The sequence below is a fragment of the Ambystoma mexicanum genome, chromosome 6q (genome assembly GCF_040938575.1).
Source record: "Ambystoma mexicanum isolate Mex_15411 chromosome 6q, UKY_AmexF1_1, whole genome shotgun sequence".
Taxonomy (NCBI): domain Eukaryota; kingdom Metazoa; phylum Chordata; class Amphibia; order Caudata; family Ambystomatidae; genus Ambystoma; species Ambystoma mexicanum.
Genome location: NC_090937.1, coordinates 681,890,369 through 681,909,666, shown reverse-complemented (window position 1 = coordinate 681,909,666; position 19,298 = coordinate 681,890,369). Strand labels below are relative to the sequence as shown.

Here is a 19,298-nt window from a genome sequence, read left to right as displayed (position 1 = left end):
GTCAATGCTGGCGCAGTTTTTACACATTGTAGACGTTTCCTTACTTTACATAAACAGGGTCTTGACATCATCATTTTTGACATTCTGGTTAGAACTAGACGGAGGTTTAATGGATGGTCGTCCCTTCTTCTGACTGCCTCGCCCATGACCTGGGAACCCTAGATTACATCAGCTGGGGCTCTAGTTTCGCACTCACTCCAGCTCTACTAACCATTCTCTACTGGGCCAGATATGGCAGTTCAGACACAGCAGCTGCGTACAAATATCCCTTCACCCCTCGGGTGGGAGTGCTATCCAGCAGGGGAAGGGATCATCTGTTTGAGGTTAGGATGGAATTTGATGAAAACACCAATCAGAATTAAGGAACTGATAACGACACAATCCCTTCATTGCGCATGCTCACCACGTCCTGCCTTTCTCCCAGCCTTGTTGTGCCTCCCTGGGACGAGCTAAATCAGTTCTACCCCTTCCCCTCTTTCTCATCCATTATGGCAACCAACATCTGTCTGGCACAGCATACGTGATATATATTTAAGTGTTATGCTTTATAAAACCTAGCACATACACTGTCAATGTGTCTAAAGATCTGCTCTTTTGGATTGCCAGGGCATATGGTGGTAATTTACATAATTATTAGAGGCCCTTACACCACTGCACACACACCTCGATTGCACAGCACCATCTGTGCACTAACACAAGGCCTGTATCTGTCTGACCCTGTGTCCTAATACTTTTACTGACCTGGGCCAGATACCAGAACCTTTGCACCGGTGCAAGTGCAAACTTTGCACGGTATTCGTACTAGGACCAATTTTAAACACACTGGGACACATTCAAAAACCATTACTCCTCGACAAGTGCAGTTTGGCATATTAAAAGCGTGAGGTAAAAAATTGCCCTAGTGCAAAAAAAATGCACTTTCACTATGTTTATTTGCACTAGGGCAAGTTTCCCTAATGCAAAAATGCATCAAACATTTCTCTTTTTAGCACTAGGGTAATTTTAGCCCTGTTGATTTTAATATGCCAAACTGCACTTGTCGAGGAGCAATGGTTTTTTAATGTGTCCCAGTGTTTTTAAAAATAGGGCAAACTTTTCCCTAGTGCTAATACCGTGCAACCTTTGCACTTGCACCGGTGCAACGTTTCTGTAATCTGGCTCCTGGCAGTTCTTAATTTGTAAACAACAAAAAAAGACATACAAAGTGTCAATTGTTTCGCACTTTTACCTCCACCACTTATTTTGTCAAAATATCTGTGGGTTCCAGCTCCAACCACAGCGGCTCATTGGGGGTGATGAGTGCAATTTACGAATGCCAGTCACTGTGACGTACTAGGTTTTTCTTGAAATGAGAAGGCTCATGATTAACTGCTTCTTTAACCAGAAGATGGAGTAAGTGTTTTCGTCCTTTAGTAAAGTGCTGGAGAAATGAAGATGATCGGAGTAGACCATGGTCGTAATTTTAGGGGGGGCAGGGGTTTTTGTCCCTGCCAACTTTCATGGTACACCATATTGTCCCCATTCATTTGACTGGGGCACCTTTTCATCAGATGTCTTGTCCCCCCCCCCAATATTTTCAGCAAAGTTACTCCACTGGAGTAGACTGATGAACTTAGCTGCCAAACAATACAGCACGCTTTTCATGCACCATTCAGCAGTGGCGGAACCAGAACGAGGACAATGGGGGGGTGCGGCTTCCTCCCCCATTGTGCCCAGGGAGTCCCCCATCCTCCCGCTGGCCCACTATTACCCCCCTTCACCAAAAGCTTCCTCTGTTACTGCCATTCACCACAGACATTCTTCCTTGGCAACCTTCTTTTTCCTGGCCTTTCCCTTGTGGCAGTCCTGTTGGGTGGTAACTGTCCTGTTGTCCTTTGTGCCAGGCACCCCTCTGGGCCGCGAATGGCACTGGCGACCTTGCAGCAGTGTTTGCAGGCACATGTTTAAAACTGTGTGCCGGCAGCCTGGCACATGCGTGTGTATCGGTGCATCCTGGGCTACCTGCATACTAGAAGAGAGGGGGCAGTGCTCAGTTTAACAATACCCTGCACGTTTGTGCTGGGTGCATCGGCCGGCAGATGGGCAGCAGCAGGGCTGTCCCAAGGTGTGGCCCCCTTACGATTATTTGTACTGGGCCAGCGACCTGAGAAATATCCCCTTGAGTTTTTGTGTGTAGGAACCCAAATATGGTTTATTTATACAACTGCGAATCAACTACAGAAAAGTTAGGTTTCTCTACTAAAGAAAGGGTTATGCCAGACTAACCTTTCTATCATATGGATAAATGTATAAAGGATGGCATGCTGGTGTGTGGTGTGAGGCGCCAGCATTAATGAGTGCCACGCCCCTGTATGCACATTAAAACACACACATTACAACACACATCATACACAGTGGCGTGTACAGTGGATGAGGGAGCCCAAACCAAACAGTGGGGGCTTGAGAGGGGTTCTCACTCCCAAGAAAATTTTGAAACGTTGGGTTAAAATGGTGCAGTTTACATCACTTTCTTTGTGAAATCGGGTAGAAAGCCATACCGTTTGCAATTGGTTTTGTATGGTAGCAAGTCCCCAACCATGCACAGGAACATTTTCAAATGCATTTCATGCTGCCTTTGCCCACAACATATGCCAGTATAAAAATATGTTCATGCTGGCTGTTCCCATGTATGCCCATGTAGGCTGCCCCAATATATGCCAGTATTACCATATAAGTACTCCCAGCCACTAAAAATGTGATGCCACAAAATGTATATCCATGCTAGCTGAACACCATCGGTGTTATTACTGGCTAGACTGCCCTACATTCAATGTGGCCCAGATTAGCCATGTAGTAACACTTATGTTTGCTCTACCCTTGATGCGTGGTCTTTTCTATCAAGGGTAAGGCAAAAACATGCATTGGCATTGGCAATGGCAGCATTTTGCGGTTGGCATGGGAAAGACACTGCTGTATGAAATTTACTGGCTGTTGATGGCAGAATGTGCAAAATGTCTTTGGAACCTGAGCATCTAAAAAGCACTGCCTGGCAAATGCCTAATACCTATGCACACTACAAAAATGTTGGCTTTGCCAATGCTTGTTTTTAACAGGAATTCATTAAAGGGAATGTGTGGTACTTTTTAAATAATGTGGCTAAGGCGGAGCTAGCCAAGATTTTTTTTTTGTTTTTACACCAATGGTATGTTTACAGTGCACATTAAGTCATTCACTCTAAGTAGACTGCTTTGAGAAAACGCAGGCAGGCACTTCAAGTGCAAAGTTTGATGGTAAGGCTTCAATAAAGCTAGCTCAGGGATTACCATGGCCATGGGCAGTGAATGAGTGGGCAAATAACCAAACAACGCCTACAAGCTTTGAGTCCCTCCTCATATGCCATTTCTCCCTATACAATAATTGTGGCTTGTTGGTGGCACTTACTGCCACGTAATAGCTTCAATTAAAAAGATTGCAGGGCCGCCATAGGTAGGGGTGGGGATGCACACACTCTTACATCCAACACTTTCACCCATGCATTCATTCACCAGTCACACAACTACATGCACACATATATAAAACCAAACACAACATTGACACCAGCATAACTACCAACATACACGCGCACATTCATACACATATACACACATTTAAATATACATACAAACATTTAATTTACAATAAAAAAAACACCTACGTTACCTCCATGCACCCTTCATAAGTGACTGCGCAGCAATGGGAGGTCCGGATGGCCCTCCCTTCACTACAACACGTAGACGCGCTGCCTGACAGGAGAAGAGGCACTCGCTAGAGTGTTTCCCAACCGCAAGGTGAACTCGCCGACAGGAGAGGAATCCTCACGTCATTGTGTGTCCACGTGGTTCATGGATTGAGGTGTTGTCTGGACTCGGGTGTGATTTCCTATATAACAAGCTGCATGGCTGTGGATAACAATACAATGAGCCTGTGACCTTAGCACACAGAGTATTTTGTTGTTGGTCTCGAAAGTACAATAGAGGTTCCTTTTCACGTTAACGAGTGCATTCTAGACCTTGCAGTCCAGCATCTCTGTGCAAACTCTACATCTAGACTCAGAATCTTGTTTGTGTAGCATGTTTTTTGTTCAGTAACTTTTACATATTTTCAGGTTGCATCGCAGGAGCGGTAGGCATGGGGGCCCACTCCCAGCCCTGTTCAGACTACCCCTGTGCTGCCATTCCATTACTACACCACTAGCCCAGTGCCCCATTGCTCTTGCACGCTTCCACATTCATTCTGCACGCAGGGTAGAGTCGGCACAGGGAACTCTGTATAGGCTTGTTAGAGATGGGTAACAGGATCTCCAGTCAGCCGTGATGGTTGGTGATGGTGGTCAGCACAATAATGGAAGGCGGCGGAGCTCACCTCTGAGCCCTGCCATCTCCCGTTATTTTGCTGCTATTGCAGGGTCTGAGAGCAGGCAGCACAGTCGGTGTGTGAATAACACCAGTGAACTGTGCTGCCTTCTACTGAGGCGAGGAGAGGGGGCCGCGAGTTCCGGGGCAGTTTGCCCTTCCTACCCCCCCAACCCTCGCTCGTGACGGCCCTACTGATCAGCAGAGCTAAAACTGGGCGTGACATCTGCCAGCCAGATCGGGGTTGAAAGACTGAGGTACAAATGTTAGAGGGAGAAAAGACTGAAGAATATTTTTCCGAAATAACCTTCAGTCTTTTCTCCCCTGAACATTACTGGCCCACATCCCCAACACACCTCCACTGCCCTACTTACCTTGCTTCTGACTCACTGTGTCCCTGCAACGCCGGTTTCCTTTCACTTCCATGATCGGGAACCAGTGCTGCAGGGTCCTTTCCATGTTTTATTTTTTGTTGGGATGGGTGTAGGGGTCACCCCGCTCACAATATAGTGCGTGATCTGGTCAAACTTTTCAGGCAGTTCAGACTTTGATGCCAAAATTCGCCCAAATTCCACACTCGGCCATTTTTTATCGGTCATTTTGGCTCATTCAATGCCAGCCATTTCACTAACACTGGCACATATGCCATGAACTTGTTCCTGCCCCATGAACTTGTTAGTTGGTACCGTGGGCAGAAGAGGTTGGGAGTGGTGCTGCTGTATTTTTATTTATTACATTTTACTGTTCCTATACTTTTATTTTAAAAAGAAACGGTTATGGAATGGTTTCATTTTAAAATAAAAGTGAAGGAAGTAGTTCAAACTTGCACATTCAGTGCACTGAACGTTCCCTTAAACAGCAGGTGCATGTGTATGGGGGTTTGTATTGTGGGTGGGAGGGGGGTGGTGATGGGGTTTGTGGGGAGCGGGGGCAGGCCAGTAGGGTATATAGTTCCACTACCTCTTTTCATACACTTCGACCACTGATCATGGCTGCCCAAACCACACACCCGGTTGTGGCAGTGCTTCCAGTTGCTCTGGTTCCACGCAGGCTAGTTGAGCAGTGTGGCCAGCACTGTCAACGTCTATGCATTGAAGTGGAGGACCGACGCAGAATCCCTGGTGTGGCGTATCGGGTTCATGAACAATGAGGAGACCAGGAATGCAGAGACTCGTAGCTTGTGCACAGTTGTGTTGCTTGTTGTGTTACTACGACTGACAGTAAAGTAATAAAGTTGCCAAAACACCACATCATAATCTCACAGCTTTTGAGAAAAAAAATGTAGTCCTCAAAAATAAATCACAGGGCTCATCCCTGGCAAACACCCAAACACATTAAGCTCTATGTCTTGGTGATGCGACGTATTAAGTTGTGTTTGTGTAAGGATAAGTTTGTGAATAGCCGAGTAGAGATGAAGACAACATGGCAAGAAAAAACTATTCAGACATCTGCAACATGCATTCAACACGTTTCAAAGTGAGCATGTATTGATGGGCTAGTTGTAGGCAGATGGTAAGGGGTTATCAGCACACTGAAGTCGTTTATGAATATACTAAACTGTTTTAGACCTGTAAGAATGTTCCTCCAATTAGAGCATACATCATCCATTCTCCGGGTTTCATTCAGCAAAATATCGCGGTATTTGTATGTTGCCTTCCCTAGAAGCCACGCAAATGTGCATGAGCGGAAACTGGATGTCACTGAACACCAGCCAATGATGTTGAGCGTTATTTGTGTCAGTGTGCAATGCACCTGCATTGATGCCATCTGAAGCTTTCACTGGTCACGTAGTGACGTCGCGTTCCCATGGGATATTCCCACGAACACATGCCCCTGCGGGCTTGAGTCACTCCGTCGTTGTTTCTAGAACCCGAGTGTCTGACACGCGCCTGCGTTTAGCATCAGTGCAACCGGTTCTCCTCCTTTACATATGACGTAATCAACACGGAACTAAGATGGTGAACAAAGGCTGTTCTCTTAGTGTGGCATGTGTGAGGGGATGACTGCACGTCGTCGCGAAAGACATCACAGACCGTCTTTGGCTTACTGCTGGGTCAAGACCACACGCCTCTTCAGTGTCTCTTAGACTTGTTAGGCAGGTTATACTGGAACTACACCTTCTAGTCGTCTTTGAAATCCAATGACACGTGGTTAGCCGTGGTTGATTTCCTGATGTATAATTTAGTAGTTGTGCTGTCATTAATTATTAGTGATTTTCAGCACAGAAGAGAGGAAACGGTGAGGCTGAGGTGCAGAGCTCATAAATAAAGGTTCCAGACGCCGAATAATGTGCAACTTTACGATCTTTCTTTACAACAGTAATGGAGGAAGCAGACAGGGACGTCATTTCACCAAAATGCCAGGGGTAGCGGAAGTGACATCACCCGACCCTTGACCCCCTGATGACATCACAGGAAGTGATGTCATTAGACCCCGCCCCAAAGTGATATAGCGGGTAGCGATGGAACACAACATTTCACCCGTTGACAAAACAGGAAGTGGCATCACATAGCATTGTACACTATGAAAAATATAGTTATGATATCGCTATATGATGTACATTCATACAAGAATGGATCGCCATATCTATCATTAAGTTCAGTGTTTATTGGACCGTATTACCAAATGACTGTGTATGCAAGCAGACGTCCATGACCAAATGATAAGCGTAAGTGCTATATAATAACACATCATTAAGCGCTTTATATAGAAAAAATATACACCCAATATCACCCAACCTGTGTTGGTACTCATTCATCGACCTCAGAAGGATGAACGGCTTAGGCTTAGTGAGGCGTTTAAGAACAGACTAAATCAGTGACTCACCCCCTGAAGTGTGCCTGAAATAAACATTTAATGAGGCCAGCAATTACTGTATAGAATTCCAGAAAGACACATTATTTGGTATTCCTATTCTTTCTTATTTAGGGTCAGTGCTGAAAGTGTTAGAAGAAAAATAAGAACAGGAGTGCCTCAAGTCTTTTTTTTAAGGGGCCTGAACAAGAAAGCCAGCCACCCCAGAAGTAAAGAGCCACAGCCCAGGAGCTTGCATAACTTAAATAAAAAAAAAAAGTTTTTTTTTTTTTTAGTAGAGGTCGCAAGGGACACCACAGAGGTCGCAAGGGAGACGACAGAGGTCGCAGTTGCGACCCCTGGCGACCCCCAAATGACGTCCCTGGAAGCAGATAATGGCTGTGGTCCTTAAAACAGTTCTCTGGACTCACATCTTACACCCCTGCTTACATGCCTCGTTCTCTGGCCTGTTGGTCCACTCTGCCAGCACAGCAGAACTGAGTATTAAGCCACCACTGAGAACCATTGGGGAAGGGAAGTCTTAACTGTCATCATAGAGTCTTAGTATCTGCTGGGCAACCTTTCTGGCCTGTTTGAGCTGTGACTACGTGCATGCCTGCATGCCTCACTTGAAGTTCCCCGGACATGTCCTTGTTCATCAGCCCAGGTTCTATCACCCCAACTCCCTTTTGCTCATTGTAGGGAGGGTTGTCTTCCTCACTCTCTAGGGCTCTCCATGTTTTCTCCTCTGGTGTTAGTTCGCCTTGTTCTGTGTTCCCCCCACTTCCTGCCTTGTCTAGGGCTCTCCTACTTTTCACTTCTTGTGCAGCTCAGTGCAATCCAGATGCATTCCAGACATTACCAAAAGGCTTATGACCCTATGCTGTTGGTATGCTTTTTCAATTTAGATTGGTTGACTAATCCTAGATATTTTATGTTTGTCCTTGTGCTCCAGATCCATTTTCACCTACATTTCTTTTTTCAAAGTGTTTCCCCTTTTACTCTCGTCATACTTTTTCTTTCTTTGTTCATCTTGTACCTTTTCTATTCAATGGCTGACATTCTTCATGAGCAATATATGAGATTTTCCACTCTACGGGCAAGCGTAGGGTCTCTGGAATCCATGCAGTGGTGATTTGGCACAATAGAAGCGTAGATTACTTTTCTGTTGCTCTACCTCTCATCAGCTTTAATTTAGTCATTCTTGGCATTCCTACTGCAGAGATTGGCATCAGTCTAAGTGTTGCTACTGTAGCTTGATTCATGTCCTTGATACACCTGTTCCCCTTCTCTTTGCAAACACTTTGGAGTAGGCATCATGCTAGGTGATCGGTCTGGTACGCCACAATGTTTCACTGCGTGTGTTTGCACGTCATTTCACTCCCAGCCCTTACAAGTGGCTGCCACATTCACACAGGTAAAATATGTGCCCATAATCTTACTCTAAGGCTGTAACTTGTCAAATAACGACTGTACTTGAGGATATGGGGCTTTACCGGTTCATATTTTGGGTACTTGCACAAATAGAGTATTACCTGGGATGGGATCTCTACACCATTGCATGTGATGTGTTCCCGGCATTAGTTGTGTGTATTGGGCCATGCAGATCTGCATCTGGGCTATGATAGCAGTAGTTCCATGCAAGGCTGCACATGATATATGATAACTTCAGCCGGCAAACAATTTTTAATCTGGGCATATGAGAAAGGACTTGGGCATGTGAGCCAATGTCTGGCATTTGATGGATTTCATATTGAGCCTCATCTAGCATGTCAGTAGCTGTGGCTTTGAGGTGTCTGTTGGCATATTACAGCCCCATGCATGTTATGACTGGACATGTTCATGTAAGGCTAGAACTGTTAATGTGGTCTGCACCTAGCTATGTGAGATGGTACCCAATGTGTTTTGGCATGAACTTGGCATATGAGGCTTTATCGGACATATGATGGCAATGCCTCTGTAGGTGACTCATAACACTTGAGTGTATTCATCGGTTATGACCTTCCCTCAACCTAGTAGTACCCGAGGGGTACATTGTCTACAGACAAGAAAGCACCTCCCACAGAGGGCGTGGAGTTGCCGTCATCGCCAAAGAGTCCCCATCAATCAGGACTATTCAGAGGGACCTTGATCAGAGTTCTGATTACCTTTTACTCAAACATAATCGCTCAGAAAAATGCACCTATACCTTCCACCTCATCTACAGACCACCTGGCCCTTCCAGTGATTTCCAATATGCTCTAACCCACTCCCTCTCAGACAACTTAAAAAAACGCATCCAAAATCTTGCTCTTGGGGGACCTTAATCTAGGTTTTAATGACCCTAAAGTCCCACAAGCTAAAACTCTCAACAAAACACTGCGCACCCTAGGGTTCGCGCAAGCCATCTCTAGCTCTACTCACACCAAAGGCTGCACCCCAGACTCGGTTGCCCACCATAAATGCTCGCTCAGCCGCCCTGTGATCACCCCACAACCCTGATCTGATCATCATTGTATTATATTCAACATCCTCACCTCCAGAGGTCCTCAACCACCCACCATCCCTCTTCCAGCAGCCATTTCCTGTAGCTCGAAACTGCTCACCTATAACAATTTGTACCAGCACCTTAGGATACCTACTCTCCTACCTCCCTTCACTGATGACCCTGATCTTCTTGCCGGCGACTTCAAGAAAGTCACCACCAAGGCCCTTGACCTGGTGGCACCTCTCACGCTTAAAAAAGCTAATCAATCCAAACATTACAATGCTTGGTTCACCCTGGATCTCCTACAATTATGTGGCAAAAAAGGGTTTCTCTCACCACCTGGATCAACAACCCCACAGAGGACACTAGAATCGCCTTCAAATCCATCTCGAAACAATATAAAATCGCCATCACCAACGCCAAAGCCACATCGTACAATACTAGGATAGCTAATGCTAATTCTGGAAGTAGAGAAATATTTTCTATATTCAGAGAGCTTGAGACACCTTCCTAACCCCCCTCACTGATTGTGAAGGTCGAAGCCTGGCGCAACTCCATTCAGTCCGCCATGCTAAACAAACTGGAAACCCTATAAGCCAAAATCCTCACAAACCAACAAGAGCTCACCAGATTGATTGCCAGCAGTCAAGGCAACCCTACACCAGTAGCTAAGCCCAACCTCTCCCCAGTGTTCGACTTCAAGGACATGAGTGAAAAGGAGGTCACCACACTACTCCAATCCATCAAACTCTCCAACTGCAAGGGCAATGCTTGCCCTGCACAAGTCATCAAGGACTGTGCCCCCTCCCTAGCCCTCATAATCAAAGCATTCATCAATGCCTCATTCCGCTCTGGCTACGTCCCAGTTGGACTAAAGGAAGCGTGGGTTTGTCCGCTCCTTAAAAAGCCTTCCCTTGACCCCTCCATCCCAGGTAACTACAGGCCCATCACCACCATCCCCTTCGTATTAAAAATACTGGATAAAGCAGCCTACCTGCAAATTCAGAAATTCCTAGAAGACAATCACCTCCTAGGACTTAGGCAATCTGGATTCAGACCACGTCATGGGATGGAAACGGCTCTCGTTGACCTCAAAATCCAAATTGATGATCTCAGAGACGCAGGCAAACCTGCACTCCTCCTTCTGCTGTTGGGCCTATCAGCGGCCTTTGATCTGTTTGACCACAAAACCCTATGCCAGAACCTTTCATCAGTAGCCAACTTCTCTGACAAGGCACGCAAATGGGTTGACTAATTTCTAAAAGACAGAGCAATGAAAGTCTTCTGACTCATCAAGCGCTGACACCAGCACCATTAAATGCGCGGTACCGCAAGGCTCTTGTACGGCCCACACCCTTTACAACCTCTTCACAAGGCCACTGTTCAATATCCTGGACTTATTGGGCATGTCAAATACGAACTATGCAGATGACACCGAGGTACTTATTCCCCTCTCGGGTGACTACCTGTCTGACCAGAACACCCGAACTCCATATAGATAACAATCCAATCCTGGATGGCAAAAAACTGGCTATGTCTCAACAGTGAGAAAACCAAACTCCTGGTAGTTGGTTCCCTCTCTACATTGAGCAAATTGGACAGCCAATATTCCTCCTTTTCCATTGACAACATCCCTATTACCATGTCACCCTCCATCAAAACACTAGGTGTCTACCTGGAACCTGACCTGACCATGAACAGACAGGTAAACGCCATAGCCTCCTCATCTGCCTATCACTCAAAACTCATCAACTCAGTTAGACCCATCCTGTCCCAGCAAAATTGCCTCACTACCGCCAGGGCCATAATTGGATCCAGGCTTGATTACTGTAATGCGCTGCTCATTGGTACTTCTGCCAAGAATGTCTCCAAACTTCAAATAGTTCAAAATAACGCGCTCAGAGCCGCCACCAGTCTTGCACGTAGATATCACATCTCAGAACCCAGAAGGCAGGTCCACTGGCTTCCAGTCAAGGAGAGGATCACATTCAAAGCTCTCGTCCTGACTCATAAGCGCCTCCACGACCTGGCCCCCCCCTACTTGGCATGCAGGATCACCAAACCCACCAGCCTCAGACCTTCCAGATCTCCCTACTCCAACCTCCTATCTGTACCCAGAACTTGTAAAGCCAGGGCAGGAGGCTTTAGCTTCCTCACTGTTGCCCCCATACTTTGGAACTCCTTACCACCTCACATCAGGATCATTAAATCTCACTCAGCCTTTTGCAAAGCCATCAAAACAAACCTCTTTGTCTGACTGTATCAACATGTATTCTCTGGCATGTATCAACATGTACTCCTTGATACTATGTAAACATTTACGCTGAGTTGTAAGCAAGTTTTCACTGGGCGGTTTCTTTGTAACCCTTAATCAAGCCTTCTTAAGCTTTGATACAGCACCTCGATGCCTGCGGGCTGCAGTGCGCTCTACAAATCCAAAATAAAGAAAATAAATATACTGGTTATAACATGGCGTTGCCTTCGCCTAGGAGCTTGTCCTGGTGGTGTCGGGGTGAAGAATGTGCCCAAGGTGTTCTATTGCGCTGTAGAAAGATACAAGGTTCTTTGAAATCAAACCCTGCATTTCTTGTAAAACATGTATTTTCTAGACTGTTTGAACACAGAATGTTATGCTGCGTGATGCTCAGGGCCGTTTTCATTGCTGGCTGCAATACCTTTGGCATCATTTAGTCTCCATAGCTGTCTTTGCTTTTGCATTATAACCCTAATGATTTATCAATGGCTGTTCATTCGGACATTGTAACCACCCTTTCATCACGCACCCTGTTAGGCCCTAAAGGCTGCGCACTGTACGTAATGTGTTTTCTGCTGAGTGCAGTCACATTTCTTCACCGCAATGATCGGGTATATAGCTCGAGTGTCGCAGTAAAGTTTTGCATGCAATCATAAGTGCAAGAATAACCTAACGTGTGCATTTTAGGTTTGTCCATGGGAGTGGGATCATTGCAATTAGAGGGACACTGCATGGTTCCCCCTGGGCATGGCTGCGAATCATTGCTGCATTTCTAATTTAAACAGGTAGCAAGATGGCGCCCTCCAGTTGGCACTTGGCATACATTTTATATCGAGATGTTGATAAAACATCCCTTGCCCATCTGCAGCCCCTGCCCGCTTCCCATAAGCACCTTTGCCTTCTAGTGCTATCGCCTTTGCCATTACCTTTTAGTGCCAAATGGAAGCGGCGCCCGGTACAGAACACGGTAGGGGTGAACGTGGACTCTCTGGATGGAGAGCTAATGGGTTAAGCGTTGCTCTCCTACGGAGCAAGCATGCGATTCGTGAGTTCGAATTCAGGCATTGCCAACGCTGTCCTTCTTACCCCCGAGGTCGATACACTGAGTACTGTTAAATTGATGAATAATTGTTAGTACAGCGAATAGAGTGGAGGAACCCGACACCCAGAGCTATATAATAGACAAGGGGCCTCATTACGAGTCACCCGGTATGGAAATAATGGCGGCGGTAAACCCGCCACCACCGTTTTTCCACACCGGGTCATCTCGAGTCCTGCAAGCGGAGGTGTCATTCCCGCCAGGTCTGACCTGGCAGGTATAACACCGCCCGCCTGCAGGCGGATGAGGAAACACCAGCACCATCACGAGATGGTTCCGGTGTTTCCATGGTCCCCATTCCCATTGAGTCCCACTGGACTCAATGGGAATGGGGATTTACCGAATTCCACCTCCGGAATTCCCGGGTCACCAGGTTGTAATGCCCCGGTAATTCCGGGAATCACAGAGGTGGAATGGCAATACGAGTCTGGCGGTAACTGAGCCGGAAAAACCGGCAGGTTACCGCCGGACTCGTAATGAGGCCCAAGATCCTGTGTGTTTTCTTTTCTCCGCAGAGATATTGTTGCACAGTCGTTGCATAAAAGGGGCTGAGATCATATAGCCCCCCCTCCCCCACTTGAGTTGAACTGTGCATGTCACAGTACTTGCATCTTTTGGAATACAATCATTGTTTTGGAAATGTCACACTAATACATTTTCTTTTACTTTTTAGGATGATGCAAAATACGTGAATGCCATTGCTGACAGTGTAAATCAGAGGTAGGTCTTGCATGCTCTGCCCTCTCAATTTGATCACATATATTTGTCAAACTGTATTTTATTTATTTGTAGCACTCATCTCAAAAAACGGATTGTGGAATGCTGGGCTATTTTATGTTATTGAAGATTTAAATATTGCATTATGCCACTTGACAAACTTTGATGTAGGCCTTATTTTTTTGGGTAGTAAGAAGTTTGGGTCCCAGTCAATTGGAGCAGATGGCCACATCACGATAAAATAGGTGGTTCAGCCTTGGATCTCGTTAAATTAGGGGAGCTATCTACCGTCTCCTTTATCAGATATGGCATTTACATTGACCCAGGTTTGTCGGCTGGAAGTCATGTGAAGCTACGACCTATGCCCGACATGTGTGGGGCGCTCTTGTGGATGTGCTTAGTTCCATGCTGTACCGGTTTGTATTGGGTGTTGGATCACTGGGCTCCTTCAGCCTGGTGATATTTACGCCATTGCATTAGAAGGGTTGGTTTCCTTGCTCCGGTGGCCAAGGTAGAGTATGTAGAGTACCATGAACTACATTATTTTTCCAACTGATAGCCAATGATTCAAAAGATTTTGGATGGATCAACTGCTTTTTGGGGGGGCGTACCTTCTGTACAGTATTCATTGTCTTTGCCAGAAGACCAAATTAAAGTGAGCAGCATTAATGATTATCCAAAGTGAACCTGCCGATCAGTGTTAAAATGTCTTCCTACTTCTGCAAGCAATTAGTTCTTGGTGGATTTTGGCTGAACTACCCATCTTGATTAGTGCAATTCTGTGTGTTGTAAAACTTTAATACATAGATCCCATGCTACCTTCACTTGTTTTGGAGATGTGCTACATTCTGCTATGCATTCTATTGTATGAATACCGTTTGTCCAAGCTTAAATGGTAGGTAAATACACCAGTCTAGCTAGATGCTGATCTACTAACAATGGCTGTGAAGTGGTATGTTTTTATTGCTCTAGGAAAAATGTAAATCCAAGAATAAAGTGGGCTTCTTTCAGTGTAAGGAAAATTCTTGCTATTGCTCCAAGAAAGAGGATGAAGGCGTTTCTGTAAATCGTTGTTTTCCTTGTCATGGAAAATGTTAGCTGTACAATTACATACCTGTAAAGTTTTATTTAGTTGGGAAACTCTGCCTAGAATTTGGCAACTGACATCGGCGTGTTGTTTCTGGTGTTAAACTACATTGTGTAAGTAGTGCTGTTTTAGGCCTTGCCGTCTTAGCAAAGCGTTCAACCAGCAAACTGTTCTATTGTCTGAGCTCTTGAAGTTTTGTTCAATTGTCTCCTATTGTCTTGTCTCTCCTGGTCTTGTCTACTTGCCCCCATCCGTGTGTCCTTCCCTAGTGTTCTCCCCTCCCCCTCCCCCTTCCTCTTCTCTCCCCATCCACTCTATGGTGCTCTCTGTCTCGCCTATCTTTCCTAACTGCTTCTCTATCGACTATTCTGCTCTCCTCACTAAATCTGGTAGGAAGAAGTTTAAAAAAGACATCCTGGTCTCCAATGCAGGCCTCCCAATCGCTGACGCCTATACCAGTACTTCCTCCAGGCAAACTCTCACTGACCTCCTCTGTCGTTCCCTCACCCGACCTATAGACTCTTCATATAGTCTCTGTGCTTTCTCCTTTCTCTTCTTCTCCATTTAATGGTGGCACCCGGTGGTAGGCCCGTCTGGCCTCCTTCCTCTCCTCCCAAGGTCATCATTAATGTATACCTAAATGGCATCTTCTTGGTCCAAGGCCCTCAGGCCGACCTTCTCTCCTTTGATAGACGCTTCCCGCGCCTCATCAATCTCCTTTCTTTTCCTACTGTCCCCTCTCTTCCATCCACGGCTTCTTTGCCTCCTCCTGCTGCCTCCTTCTTGGCTACCTTGGACTCTCCTCCTTCCTCTTCTGCCCCCCACCCACTCGGGTTTCTTCTACACCTGCGCAGGGCATACCTCTGATTTGTACCCCTGCCCGTATGTCTTTCATGGACGGCATCCTTCTCCATATTGCCACTCTAAACTCTCGCTCAGCTGTCAAAAACTCCTCTGACATCTGCCGCCTCCTTGAAGAATTTGACCTCGATGTCCTTGGTCTCACCGAGACATGGTTTACGGCCAGCTCTGTCGCGAGCTTTGACACTCTGCTCCCTGATGACTGCAAGATCCCCTCGGTGCCCAGGTCCAATTGTTCCGGAGTGGGTGTAGTCCTGATCTTCTCTCTGCACCAGGGAGAGAGCCCTAATCCAAGCCCGCGTCTCTGCGGCATCCAACAACTCGGACAAACTCTTTTTAAAATCTGCAAGGAGCTGGTCGATCCTGCTGCAGTCTCTACCTCTCCTGTCCCCTTCCAGGCCCTCTGCATGGTCCTGGCTTCTCATTTCATCTCTAAAACTCAGGACATCCTGTCCTCTCTCTTCCTCTCCTCCTCCTCCCTCTACTCCCCGCTCTTCCTCTGGCCCTTCTGTGGCCACCCTTCCTCCCTCCTTCTCTGCCTTTCCCCTGTTTTTCCCAGATGAGGTTTCTAGACAAGACTGATCTATGAAAGTCTTGTCGAAATAGGTTCACCCCTGTTGCTCCAAAACCATCAAGGACCACATTGAGACCCTGGCTCCTTCTCTGGCTTACTTCGGCAACCACTCCTTTGCCACTGGAGTCTTCCCTTCCCCCCTGAAGCACTCCCTTGTGCACCCTCTTCTTAAGAAACCCTCTGCTGACCAGTCCTACCCGGCTAACTGTCGCCCAATCTCCATCACTCCTTTCCTGGGCAAACTCCTGGAAAAGCTGCCCATCTCCCAGCTTAATCTTCGCACTGAATCTGTTGGTTGTCTCCATGACCATCATTCTGGCTTTGGAGCTGCCAGAAGCACGGAAACTGCTCTTCTGAAAATCTGTGAAGACCTGCTCTCTAACCTCAATTCCAACGCCCCATGTGTCCTCCCCCTCCTACTTAATCTCTCTTCTGCCTTTGACATGGTCGACCATGCATCCTGCTCACCCATCTCTGTGATAACTGGGTATCACCAATCAGGCCTTGGCTTGGCTGGCTTCTTTCCTCTCCAATCAACCCTCCCAGGTCCAACTTGGGTCCTCCTTCTCCTCTATCTCTCTACCTGTGGTGTTCCCCAGGGGTCTAACCTCTCTCTCTCCCTGGCTGTTCACCCAATACCTGGCACTTCTTGCCCACTGCATTGCCGCTCTCTGTCCCAACTTTCCGTGCTATGCAGATGACACTCTTTTAGGCTCCTTTCTGCCACCTCTTCTCCTTCTCTCATCTCTGACTGCTATCCAGGAGTGGTGCGTCTACAATGATCTCTGCCTTAATGCCAGTAAGACCGAGATTCTCCTCATCAGTACAACTGCTCCCTCCTTTCCTGTCACTCTCTGGCCGGCCTCTCTTGGTCCTCTTTTTGCTCCCACATGTGAGGCTAAAAACCTTGGGGTCTTCTTCGACTCCACACTCTGCTTCTCTCCTCACATTTATGACACCTCTAACAAGTCACACTACCAGCTGCACCTTCTCAGAGGTATTCTTCCTTTCCTCCCGTTCCCCCAGATGCTCACTGTCTCCAGAGCTCTGATTCTCTCTAGGCTGGACTACTACAACAGCCTCTTTCTAAATCTGCCTGCCTCTACTCTCCGCCCTCTGCAACTCATCCAGAACAGCACTGCGAGACTTGTCCTTGGCCTCAAGCCTAGGGATCGTATCTCTCCAGGACTGAAATCTCTGCACTGGCTCCCAGTGGCGGTGAGGATTAAGTTCAAATCCCTTTGTATTGTCGATAAGGCCTTCTGGGGCCTGGGACCTCAATCCCTTCAACTCTCTCGTCCTAAATAGCTTCCTTCACGAGCTCTTCGCTTATCCGCCTCAAACTCCCTCAGGGTCATTCGCTTCTCCAAGAAACGAGTTGGTGGTAGATCTCTTTCTTTGGCTGGGACCTCCTTCTGGAATAGCCTTGCTGCCTCTCTGAAACTTGGGGAGAACCATTTCTGGTTCCAAAAGCACCTCAAGACCTTCCTCTTTGCTTCTGCTATCTCTCCTCCTCTCCCCTGCTGATCACCTGGCTGAAATTGAAACTGGACTGGTTACCTGGCTACCCTCTGATCTCGGGCCCAGGCCCCCCAACCTGCCAGTTGCACACCTTCACTGCCCCCTGGCAAACCTTGCATTCGGGTGAGGCTGTTTCTGTATCCCTACAGCCCCCTACTAGCACTTGACACCTGATTTCTGCACTTACTCTGCGCTTGCCATTAGCTGACCGCACTTTTTATTTATTGTTTTTTTTATTTATTTTACTCTTATCCTTTGTACTGCACTGACCCTTCCCCTATCCCCCGCACTTCTCCCCCTACCCACTCCCCTGAACTTGCGCGATCACAATGTCACTAGGCCTAGTAAGATAGTTGTCTGTCTTACCTCTGTTTCCACCTCCCTTGCCACATCGCGCCTTGAAACACTTGTGTATCGGCGTGTTATAAATGCCATATCATATCACTCAGAAGCCCAAATATTGCAAGCACGTAAGTTACAAAGAAGACGCGAGGAAGAGTCATTAAGGGAAATAAGGAGAAGGGAGAAAGAAATTAACAGAAGCATGGGATTTACACATGAGATTGAATATTTATGCTGTAGAACTATATCCTTAAGTAGGTTAGATCTTGAGGATGTGGGAGAGGATAATAGTCATAAGATTAGGGGCATAATGTCAGATGAGGAACTGAGACAAAGTAAGAAAATGCAAGAAGAGGGTGGATGTGGATTTTCGAGAGAATTAAGTATAGATAAAGCGGTAAAATGATTAGATCTGGAGGACCCTATAAGGAAGACACCAGACCCAATAACATTTATTGTATAGTTCGGGGGATGCGTACCCACCTTATGTGAGTAGACTAGGGGAATTACTAGGGAGAAGACGAATAGGCTATGATGATGCTGCCTGGATGAAAATTGTGGGTAGGTATGATAAAGGATCAGGGTTTTCACAATTCCCATTATTAGAAAAAGGAAGGCATTGACCACAATATATACCATGGCCCCAGATGGATAAGGACAATTTAAAATGCACACTGCCAAGTTTGACTTCCGGTGCGGGAAAATAGATTAAGGAACTAGAGAAAAGAATGCCAGGAATGACTTTAGCTATAGGCGATATAAAAGGCCTATTATCAGCTATCCTAGGGGAGAGATCTGCTGATATTTGGGAAAGAGCAGGGTATCCAAAAGTAACCACATAAAATATAGTACATTCAATAATTGTAGAGCAGACTTATGGCGAGCGCTTAGAGTAAAATATACAGATACATCGGATATCGGGGCGATATTGACTAGGAAGATGAGGGAGGATGAAGACCGCATTGCTTTATTCAGGATATTCAAGACAAATGGAGTGCAGCGGCGCATGACCGTGGAATAAAACAGTAGCATTATTTTACGACATATTACGTCTGCGATTGCCAGAGCTAGTGCAGAGGCAATTAAAAAAACAGGTAGGAATGGGTGCAAAACCATGGCCAGTGATACAATTGGCAATCATGCGTTATTGTGGAATGCTAAAAGATAAAGGCGAGAAGAAAACTGAGGGCAGAAAGCAGGAAGTATGGCACAG

General features: G+C 46.4%; 1 protein-coding gene across 3 annotated transcripts in view; it reads left to right on the top strand.

The window, feature by feature from the left end:
* Positions 1-19,298, top strand: part of MGAT4D (MGAT4 family member D) — an 877,674-nt gene that overhangs the window by 505,840 nt on the left and 352,536 nt on the right. For all 3 annotated transcript variants that reach the window (XM_069631175.1, XM_069631174.1, XM_069631176.1), the window contains exon 5: positions 13,657-13,703. In XM_069631175.1, the coding sequence (XP_069487276.1) occupies positions 13,657-13,703 (47 nt within the window). The remainder of the gene's footprint in view (positions 1-13,656; positions 13,704-19,298) is intronic.